The sequence below is a fragment of the Otolemur garnettii genome, unplaced genomic scaffold (assembly GCF_000181295.1).
Source record: "Otolemur garnettii isolate 467f Iridium unplaced genomic scaffold, OtoGar3 scaffold00168, whole genome shotgun sequence".
In the NCBI taxonomy this organism is placed as follows: domain Eukaryota; kingdom Metazoa; phylum Chordata; class Mammalia; order Primates; family Galagidae; genus Otolemur; species Otolemur garnettii.
The window spans coordinates 1,245,477-1,257,301 of NW_003852563.1; the positions used below are offsets into that span (position 1 = coordinate 1,245,477).

Sequence of the window (11,825 nt, forward strand, 5' to 3'; positions counted from 1 at the left end):
CTCTGCCATGGGAAAGCCAAGCCAAACACCTTCCCGTGGCTGGGTGGGGTGGTTTCGACATTTTTAGTCAAAGGACAATTTAACCAAGTGAAACATACCGAAGATACATTTTTTTCTTTGCCAATTCACTACGACTAAACTTAAAAGGGTTATCCATTTGCACAAAACTGAATGACAATGTTTATGATTTTTCTTACTAAATGAAAATTTTAACTCCTAACAGGCACACACATAGCTCACGTGTTTAATGATTACTCTCCCTTTGTATAACTTTTTCCTTACAGAGTTGCTAAAATCTTACTTCCTTTGTAATGAGCAATTCACGCCTTTCCCAGTCCAGGCACTGATCACACCTGCTTTTCATGTTTTTCTCTGATATTTGAGTCATTCATACACCAAATTCTTATGAAGAAAGTGAGAAAGTACATTGTCTTTCATGCCTAACAAGTAATATAATTAAAACTTATCTCATCAGGGCTCACACAGCCTGGACCACAGCCTACTGCAAAGGAGAACTGGAGAAAATTGGGAAGCACACACCGCAAGGAAACCCACACTGATACCAGACCAATGTGGACAATTATCCGGTCCCTAAAATCACAACTAATAATTTCACCTTATCTTGATAATATTTTTCCACAGTAATCTCTACAGAGACTTTTCTGTCTAGAGAGATGAATGGAGCTAACAGACGGCACAGCACCCTCGCAGGACACAGCATTTCCTGACTTAGACTAGAGTGCTTTGGGGAAGCTGCTGGGGGCTACAGAAAGGGACCCGTTAACAAGACAAATTAAAGGAGTCACATTTGCCCAGTCCGAGAGTAGACTGGAAAATGTGTGTGTGTTTAAAAATCTAATTCTCCCTGAGCAATTTCAGTGGCTGAAATCTTAGTGTATTAATGATTCCAGGTAGGTGGTATGGTCTCTGTTTATCCTAAACTCAGAAATGCTAAAGGAAAGAAAGATTAATCTGATAAAGGCATCACTATTTCTAATCGGACTGATGGGAAAATGTAGTGTTGGGTGTAAGAGGCAATGTCGAGTGAATTATAGTGAAGTGATGAACTACCTGGAATGAAGCAATCAAATAGATAGCTCTAGAAATTACACAGCATCTTTATTCAACAGTTTGATGCCAGTGTCCTCAGCCTGGCCTTTTTGACAAAGAGCAGGAGCACTTTGTTGTGTTTGGTGAAATTAAATCTTCATAGGAGAGCCTCATCTAAGGCTGCTAACCTTCACTTACCAAAATTAAACACCAGGGTTTCATTCATATCGAAAAAGAGATGACATTTTGATAATATCATCGATGATCAAAATAGTTAAAAATCCAAGTGAAGAATCAGTAAACATATTTTAAAAAGTCTGCCCCATATTTGTGTCTTTGCATTGCACGTCATTTCAAATTAAAAATAATGTGAAACATTTGCTACTCGTCCTTGTCTTTCTATACATAATAATTTAGGAAGTCATTATTTTGTCTTCAGGAAAAAAGATAATTGTCTCTAAATCATTATGATTACATAGAATAAAGTCAACATGTTTTTTATAATTGGTGGAGTAGAGTAAATCGTCCCCGTTGAAGGATTTTTGTTTCAACATTTTGCTTTTGTCTACAACAAAAAATGGAAATAAAAAGAAGTATACCCCCCAAGGACTTAAAATCTCAACATTTCTGCAATATATAAATGTGCACATATACACATTTAATATGTAAGTATGTGCTAGTATGTTTTTATACAAATGCACACATATACTATGTATACGTATATACACATATGCACACATATATACATAAAAACATCTGTGTGTATACACATACACACACACACATTTCACACTTTTTTTTTTCAATAAAATCAGACTATACAAGGTGTTTTGAATCCAACCTTCTTTTCTTAGGAATCTCCTATAGGCATTTTTTTTTCAAATCAATAGGTAAAGATCTATGTTAACAATTTTAGAGCCTGAATAATATTTCACTATATGCATTTTACCACCTGTGTAACTTATCATATATTAGTGAGCACTCAAGCGGTTTCAGTCTTTCACCATTACAAATAGTACTGATATGTCTTTCAATTAAAAACTAAAGTCACTCAAAAATATGAAACATTTTAAATACCAGACAAATGCTCCGAGAATAATACTTCATAAACTTTGAAGTGGATATAAATTTTTCTGTTAGGTGAGAATATTTCGTATTTCCACTTATGTACTACTGTGAAGTAGTTAAAAGGTAGACATTGCATTTAATGTATTAACTTCCAAGCTGAAACGCTCAGAGTGAAGTGTGGCATAGGAGGCGCAAACTAACTTAGGTTCTCAGGAACGTAAATCCCTTGAATTTGCCCTGTGCTCTTTCAAAGGTTCAGTGCAGGGGCCCTTTGGTTCCCGGTGTGGGGGGAGACCTGGGGAATTCTCACTAGATGATTTCTCATGCCTGCCTCTTCCCTTCAGCTGTACAATCTCTGCTGTTTTCACCCAACACCTTTATATTTGGGTGAGAATGCCAGAATACCTTCTAGGAGTCTCACGTTGATTGTAACAACTTTGTCATTCTAAAACACCTTAGCGAATAAATACAGCGTTCATTAAGAGCTTATTTTGCTATCTTGAATTTTATGTGGTTATCTTCATTCTCCTTTATCACGTAAACTTCGATAATTAAGATCCTAGATAGTATTTCTTTGGTATCTCCTAAGACTCCTCATACTTCATATAATGAACATTACTGAATATAGTATTTTAGATGATACTGTACCAATACAATATTGAGAAATATTTTAGCTTTTGAACACCATTGGTATTTTTTATTGTATTAAATAATAACTAGGTATTTATTTATTGTATTAATTAAAGATTAAAGAGTACTTCAGATTTTTACCATTTCTATTTCTCCATAAATTTTTGGTCCATTTTTCAGAAGAGATTTGAAAAGCAAAATCTATTATTTTTAAACATTAAGAGAACATTAGAATGAAAGAAATTTATGGAATCTCATTATGTATAAATATTATTATAGCAGGTTTTTTAAATGTTCAAAGTTAACATTGCTTTCATTTGATTTTTTACACTACTAGGAATTTAAATATTTTTTGAAGTAATTCTTCCAAAAATGCATACCTTTATATAATTTGTCCAGCTTTTGAATATAATTTTCCATACTTGGAGAACAGATCAAATGATGGTAATACAGTTTGGAAATCCTACGAGGAAAAATTTCAAAGATTATCACAGAGATCTTACTGATCTTGTGTTATTATCACTATTATTTAGATTATGTTAACTTGTTAAGCAGATGTTATTCAACTGCACTTCAAATTTCCTGTTATATCTCCAAACAATGTTAGCAGTAAGTTTCAGAAGTTTCATCAGCTGGAAGTCAGAGATGTTGCAGCTTGCTTAGACGCAGTTTTAACAGCCAGGGATGACACCCACAGCATTGCTGATCAATGCCATCAGGCACATCTGCCTATCTCCAAGAAGCTCACAATCTAAATATTTTACCTGGATCTCACATGGTTGGTCTTTTGTTTTAAATATTTGTTCATGGTAATCCATCTAGATACCTATAACTGAGGGCAGACTGTGTTCGCACCACAGAGCTGATTCAAATGAAAGGAATTCAGAAGAAAGAAGGGAGAAATCATTTTTTGTTGCACAACCAGAAAAGCACCATTTGACTGAGGATAGAACTGAATGTTTTTCCTGCATATGGAGCAGGCAAAGTCCCTAAAGAGGTCAGCGACTAAATCAACAGTGAATAGTGTTAATAAATGATCCGACTATACAAACATGTGTGTTTCATCTTGGAAAGAAGAACTATCCTTAAGGGAGGTAATTTTGGCTGAGTTTTTATTGTGGTTCTCATATGAAAACCTAGGAGAAAAGGACCTCTGCCCTGGGCCCAGCTCTTTAGAGGGCCCACACGTTATAAACACACAAAAAGCAAATGTGTTAAGGAACAAGTGCACATGTGGGATCCACATCACCAGGGACGTGGGTTTCCACTCTCATGTAGCAAAGTCTCTAACCCTAAATATCTGCTTTTTCAACTATTGCTATTCAAGCCCCAGGGGAAAGCTCCACATCTGTTGCTCTGTGTTTGTCATGCCCAAGTGACATGAAAGATGGTGGAATGTGACAGACACTGCTTTTCAGTGCAAAGACAATTTGAGCAACAAAAATGCTTAGATAAAAGACAAATTAATTAACATGAACAAAATCCTTCCTCTTGGATGGCATGAATGCCATAGAATTCTGCATAATGAATTGTCATTTTCCTGTGGTGCTGGGCATCTTGCCTTCTTTTTGTTCCAAATCGTAATTCTGGAGGTAGTCAGAAATCAAGACAGTCTTTGCAACAGTCACATATGACATCTCAGCTATAGTATATAATTTATATCACTTAAATTGGCATGTATAAAGTTTAGACATCTATGTGTCTAATAAAACCAATAAAAAATAAAAAAAATTAAAAATCTAATAGTGATATTTCATACTGGCAACCTGTTATAGTTAACCTATAATAGCTTCACTTTTACATATGGAACATATGTAAAAGAATTATTTCTTTTAATTTTCAAAAACAGAGACCTGCCTTGCAAGTTATGGTAAAAGAAGTTTTCAGAGAGAAAGAAACATATATGTAAGAAATTTAGCTCTATGTAAAAAAAATAAAGAGAGAAAATAAATTAAGATAAATAAAACATTTCATTTTTATTTTTCTTAACTGACCTAAAAGATAACAGTTTTGTTCTAAATAATAATAACATCTTCACTGGTGATTGTATTATAGATAAGTGAAATGAATGACAGCAATGTTATAAGGAACGGTAGGTGAGCTGGGAATAATCTGTTATAAGAGAATTGCATAACCCATGACACAGTGAAATGCTATTTGAAAATGGACTTGGGTTAGTAATACGTGTACACTCCAAAATCTAGAGAAATCACTAAAAGAAGTATAATTGTTATGCTAGGACTAGAAAGAAAATGGAATTATCTAAATGCTTAATTAAAATGAGAAAAGCCTAAAAGAATGGAAGAAAAAACAAAGAACAAGGACAATGCAGGGAAAACAGTTACAAATACAGTAGCTATCAATCCCACCTATAATAATGATCATTACAAATGTGGATGGTTAGATACACCAATAAAAGACAAAAACTTGATAAAAAAAGAAGACCCAACTATACATTGTCTACATGAAACTCACTTTAAATGTATACACAAAGTAAAAGTAAAGAGATACAGAAAGATATACCATGTTAACAAGAATCAAAAGAAAGCTGCAATAGCTATATTAGTTTCAGACAAAACAGACTTCAGAATAAGGAAAAGAAAGTATCAGGGGTAAAGAGAAATATTAATTAATGATAAAGAGGTAAGTCTTTTTAAGAAGAAATAACAAACCTTGATGTGCATATGCTTAGCAACAGAACATCAAAATATATGAGGCAAAAACTCAGAGAACTGTAAGGAGAGAGACAAATTCACTATTGTTGTTCAAGACTTCAGTGCTCCTTTATCAGTAACTGGCAGATCCAGCAGGCAGAAAATCAGCAAAAATATAACTGAACTGAATAGTGCTATCAGTCAGTTGTATAACATTGACATCTGTAGACTACGTCATCCAACAATAGTAGAATGCACACTCTTCTCAAGCTCATGTGAAACATTCACCAAGATAAACCACATCCTCGACCACAAGTCATACCTTAACTAATTTAAAAGAATTAAAATCATACAATGACTGTTCTCAGACCACAGTGGAATTAAGCCAGGAATCAATAACAAAAAGAATGCTGGAAAATCTTAAAATATTTAGAGATTAAAGAACATACTTCTAAATAACACACTGGTTTAAAAAGAGGTCTCAAGAGAAAGAAGAAAATATTTTGAACTAAATGAAAACGAAAATACAACCTGTCAAAATCGTGGGATGCAGCAAAAGCATTGCCTAGAGGAAAAAGTATAGATTGAATGTATATATAGTACAAAAGAACAAAGATCTAAAAATCAATAATCTAAGCTTCCATTTGGGGAGCTAGAAACAATAAAGATCAAATTCCTAAGTATGCAGATGCAAAGAAATAATAAAATCAGAGCAGAAATGAACAAAAAGTGAAAATAAGAAAATAGTGGAGAAAATCAACAAAATCAAATGCTGGTTCTTTTGTCTGGCTAACTGAGATAAACAAGAAGAGAAACAAATTACTAACATCAAAGATGAAAGATGGACCATCGCTTTTGATTCCATGAATATTAACAAGATAAATAAAGGAGTATTACTAGGAGCTCTATGACCACAAATTTGACCACTTAGGTGAAATGAAACGATTCCATGAAGGACACAAACTACCAGAACTCACACAAGGAAATACCCATAATCTAAATGGGAATGTAAAATTTTTAGAGACAGGGTTTTCACTATGTTGTCCAGGCTGGTCTCAAACTCTCAGGCTCAAGTGAACCACCTGAGTAGCTAGGACCACAGGCATGTGTCACAAAGCCTGACTTCTATTTTTTAAAAATTCCATCAATAAAAAATAACCCTCTACACCTGCTAAACATGTCAAGATGGTTTCACTGATGAATTCCGCTATCTAAGGAAGAAATGATATCAATTCTCTGTAATATGTTATAGAAAATAAAAGAACAGGAAACACTTCCTAACTCATTCTGTTCTGTAATCTTTAAAATGGGCATATCCACCGTACAGGGTTGTTGTGAGGATGATACCAGACACAACATCTGGCACTTAGCACTTAGTGTTTTCTTCATCCATTCCTCCCATGGTAGAATCTATTCTTATTATACCTACCATAGTCTACTTACAAGTAAATAAATTAATTTCAATGATACCTATAGGAGAATAATTATAAAGCAATGAAATGTGAAACAAAAGTTTGATGATAGTGTCCATCAGTAAAACTATTTTGAAACAAGCACCTTCAATATACGTCTAGTCATTTGTATTAAATTATATATGTGTAACATTGATATTATAATCTAATGCTAACATATACAGGTGGACATAATGTTTATGTGCAATTTACTATGTTAAACTATTTTAAATTACACACAAACTTTCTGTCCACCCGGTATATATAAATGATATAAAATAAATAGACATAGAAAGTATTTTTTTTTCCTTCATTGATGTGGATCATCTTTTGGGGCCATTCGATATAATAAAGCTAATTCCATGTTAGACCTTCATCGGTTCATTCAATAACATCTTGGCATCTACTGAGTGTCAGGCACTCTGCTAGCTACGCTAACCTATTGTAACCAAAACCACGTTGTGTGTATTGTCAGACATATTTATTTATAATTGTGCAGGTAGGTACTAGCTCTTTAGTACCTACCTTCTGTGTCCTCTATAAGAAAACCTTTCAGAAACTCTTTATCACTCTTTAGTTTTTGCTCTAAAATCCCACATTCTCACTTATCCCTAGTCAACCAACAACCATTCCTTACCTCTGGTATGGAAAAAAGTGAATATACCATTAAGATAGCTTTGGTCTGGGGGAGAAATCTGATCCTGGTTATCATTTATTTAAAATTTCTCTCTCACACAATAAAACAGGTCCTCTTGCCATAGTAAACTATTGATGAGCTCAGGAAAATCACCTGCACAACACTTGGGCAGTGCCACTTTTCAAACGGGAGGTGGAGGATTGCTTTTCTGAAAAATCACCTCATCAAGAGAAAACACTGGGGATGGTAATTCTAAATGCTGCCACAGCCCCTGGCTTGCCAGAGCAGACAGCTTCTGCTATTAGGATGCCCAGCCAAACACAAATAATCCACTGCCAAAATGAGCTCCTTGGGACAATTTAGGAGTCTTTGGAAGTGAACGGCTCTTTGAGTTGGAATGCAGCCCAGGTCCATTTTCAAACCCAAGTCAAAATGACAAAGAGCACGTTTCCTGGGCCACTCACCCCCTAAGTGTAAGATTACTTTAGGTTGGCAGCTGCACTGTTTATCTGGTTATTTAAGGCTTCTTACCAGATACTCACAGGTAAGTGTTTAAACAACCAGCTTCAATGTTACTAAGCATGACAGTACTGATATACTGTAAGACACAAAACTACAATCAAAAGGACATGATGAAAATCAAAGGTTATGTACATATTGTTCAGCTTAAAATATCATTTATATATTCAGCTTGAAAATATTGCAAAGATTTTTCTGAGAGTTACAAAAAAAGGGAAGGTGGCAAGAACTTTTGGCCAAGTATTAAATACTATTTTAATCAAAGATATTTCCTGAATGAGACCTCAATTAAGTCTGGCTAGCACTTGGGATTTTCCAGACTCGTCAAATGAGAATTTATTGGCACATATAAAAGATTACCTGGCATTATTACTGCAAGATCATCACACAGTACCAGAGCTTTTGAAAGGGGGAAAGAATTAACTGGGGAGTCTCTACATGGGCTCTTTATCTAGGGGTATTAGGTTTTGAGAATTATACTTGGCCAGGATTTGCTAGGTGGAAAAACATCTTTTTGAAGTTAATGAGTGTATTAACAAATGAATGTAGTTCCTCCTCCACTAGGGCAAGGTTATCAGGGCCTTACAGTTTTTGTCTCTGAGAAGGGATTAGGGTGTGCACTCCCTACTCAAGGTGAAACCACCAAAAAACCATCTCAGACTGCTTTGTTCATGATCTTGTTAGAGCCCAAAGGGCTGTCCTGAAAAAGGCAGCCTGTTTGTGCCTGGAAATGGGGCCTGATTTCCGAGCTCACCTGGGCCTAGAGAATGGGGGTGGGGGAGGTTCCTAACCAGCCCTGAGTGGTGGAATCCTGTTATCAGTCCTCTCTGAATAGAAGCACTAACTGCTATTAGGGAAAAGGTGTGCTGACTGCTCCAAACTGTTTCTTGCTGAAGATGGACAGTGATATGGCGGGTGATATAGAGGTTCCTCAGAGGAGGTTGATCCGGGGTTAACAGTAAATGGAAGTCTGGGTTGATTCTTCTAGTTTCGAGTAAAATTTTAGGGCATTCTCTTCGTGAAATTTCTGAGGCCCAGGAAACTGGGGTTCCTTGTCCAGGTTGGAATGAGGGAACCCTATATCAATAGAAGGGGATAGTTCAGGTCTCTTTAGATGAGCAGTGATTCAGGGGTCCGTGATAGAGTCCAGTCTTAGACTGGAACCTTTTTCACAGTTTGTGGTTTGATGATATCATCTTGGAAAGACATAAATCTGATTAGCACATTAAAAGGCAAGGATAGAACAGTGAGAGGAGGGGGTTAATAAAGTCTGTGATTTTGAGAGAAAATTGTATTAACACTTTTTTTGTTGTTTTAAATAATAACTTTAAATCTTTTTTAGGCTCACAAGGGTAGGTGGACTGTGGTTGATTTTCTTCACGGTTCATTTCTATAGGAGGTGGTGGGTTTCAGGATTTTACTTGTGAATGATGTATCCAGGAATTCATCCCCATAACTTTAACAGTTGTAGAAGAAGATAACAGAAAAGGGACCTTCCCAAGCTGCAGTTAGGGAAGGTGAATTGGAGGTGAATTTGATCATGACCAAATCTCTAGGAGAGAAAAGCTCTCTTAGTGTTAAATGTGAAGATGTATTTGGGATGTTTTTAAAATAAGTTTTTTCTATTAAAGAGAGCGTTAGTCATTTGATAGGTACTTTTAGTGCCAAAATGAAAAGACTGATGTAAAGTTTTAAGTATTTTCTATTGATTTGCAGTAGGTAATCATAAAAGTTTACTTCTAATTTGTAGCTAGCCTGATGGAAGTAGTGAATAGTCTTTGGATAAAGCCAATTTCTTTTCTTTTGGGGATAATGGGGTGTATGATTCTCAAGCAATTCCTCTCAAATGAGGGGTGCTACAAGGGGGATTATTCCCTTTTGTGTTATTATTTTAGCTTTTTTATTAGCAAGTTGATTACCTTTAGAAATTCCATCTAAGGTTTTTTGGTGTTTTTTACAATGAATAACTGTTACCTCTTGTGGAGTATGAACAGTTTGTAATGATCTGTCTATTTCATGATGATATTTTATGGGGGAGCCGTTGGAAGTTAGGTGTTGTCTTTCCTTTTAAATAGCAGCATGAGTGTGTAAAATGAGGAAGGTATATTTTGAGTTAGTGTATATGTTGACTCATTTGTTTTTCCCAATTTCTAAAGCACGGGTTAAGGCTATTAGCTCAGTTAATTGCATGCTGGTTCCTGAAGGGAGAGACCCACTCTCAATTACAGTACATGGAGTAACTACAGTATAGCCTGCTTTGTGAGTTTCTTGTTCTATGAAAGAACTTTCATTTGCACACAAAACTATGTTAGGATTAGGTGTGTAGGGGGGGGTTCTTGTAAGTCTTTTCTAGTTGCATAGGTTTGTGCAATAATTTGTTGGTAATTATATCCTATTTCCTTGTTAGATTCAGGGAGGAAAGTGGCAGGATTCAAAGTAGTACAGGTGCGTAACTGTAGCACTGGCCTTTCTAGTAATAAGGCTTGATATTTAAGAAGGTGATTACCTGACAGTCAAAGATTGTTTTTTGAATTTAAAAGTCCAGTAAGGTCATGAGAAGTATAAATAATTAGATCTCTTCCTAAAGTTAGCTTAGTTGCTTCTGAGGTTAAGAGGGCTATAGTCACTACTGTAGATAGTGTGGCCATTTCTTGGCCAGGGTCAATTTCTTTATTAAGATAAGATAGGTTGTAAAACTGGACCCCAGTGTTGGGTTAAGATTTCTAGGGCAATTTCAGCTTGCTTTGTAATATACAGATTAAACTGTTGTTCAGTAGGAGGACTCAAAGCAGGGACCTGAAAAAGAGTAGTTTTAAACTGTTGGAATGCCTTATTTGCTTCTGGTTCCTATTCTAGAGTGACAAGGCCCTCTTTTTGAGCATTTTTAATTAAAGAATAGAGTGGTCTGGCTATCTCACTATATCCAGGAATCCAGAGTCTATAAAACCCCATAATTTTTAAGAAGCCTTGAAGCTGTTTCAGAGATTGATATTTAGGGTGAGTTAATTTGAGTTCTAGTCTTTCTTTGTCCAAGGCTCTTTCCCTGTGAAAGTTGGAGACCCAAATAGTGAACTTCAGGCACACACAATTTGGCTTTAGTCTTGGAAACTTTGTATTCACAATCAGCTGGAAAGTTTAATAGAGCTTGGGTAGCTTTGTGACATTCCTCTGCATTTGGAAAAGAATGTCATCTATATACTGAATAAGAGTCATTATAGGATATGAAAAATGATTCAAGTCTTGGGCTAAGAGTTGTCTAAACATGTGAGAGCTGTTCCTAAATCCCTGGAGTAACACAGTCCATGTGAGCTGGGTGTTAGAGTCAGAGGGGGTTTCAAAAGCAAATAGGTATTTTGAGTTCTCATGAAGAGGAATGTAGAAAAAGGCATCTTTTAAGTCTAAGACTGTGAAATAGGCAGCCTTTTCAGGGATAGGAGATAATAAAGTACACGGATTGGGAACAGTAGAATGGAGAGGAATGACTGCTTCATTTATAATGTGGAGGTTTTGTACTAGTTTCCAAGTTCTATTTGGCTCTGGTACTCCTAGCATAGGAGTGTTACATGGACTATTGTAAGGTATTCATAATTTCTGTCGTTTGAGATTTGTATTGTGGGTATCAGCCTATTCTTAGTGTTTGCCTTTAGAGGATATTGTTTTTGATTGGGATAGATGCTGGGATTTTTTAATTTAATTTGGATTGGTTGAGCATATTTTGCTCTTTCCACCTGTCCCTTGGTAGTCCACACTTCGGGGTTAATTTCTCTTTTTAATAAGGGAAGGCATAGTATAGGTTCTTTTCTTTTTTTTTTTTTT

The 11,825-nt window shown here is 35.6% G+C and overlaps 1 protein-coding gene across 1 annotated transcript in view; it reads right to left on the minus strand.

Moving 5' to 3' along the window:
* Positions 1 to 3,130: 3,130 nt before the first annotated feature.
* The window catches only part of SPATA17 (spermatogenesis associated 17), a 124,965-nt gene continuing 116,270 nt past the window's right edge, over positions 3,131 to 11,825 (minus strand). Inside the window, exon 8 of the mRNA XM_012811604.1 lies at positions 3,131 to 3,211. Coding sequence (XP_012667058.1) covers positions 3,131 to 3,211 — 81 coding nt within the window. The remainder of the gene's footprint in view (positions 3,212 to 11,825) is intronic.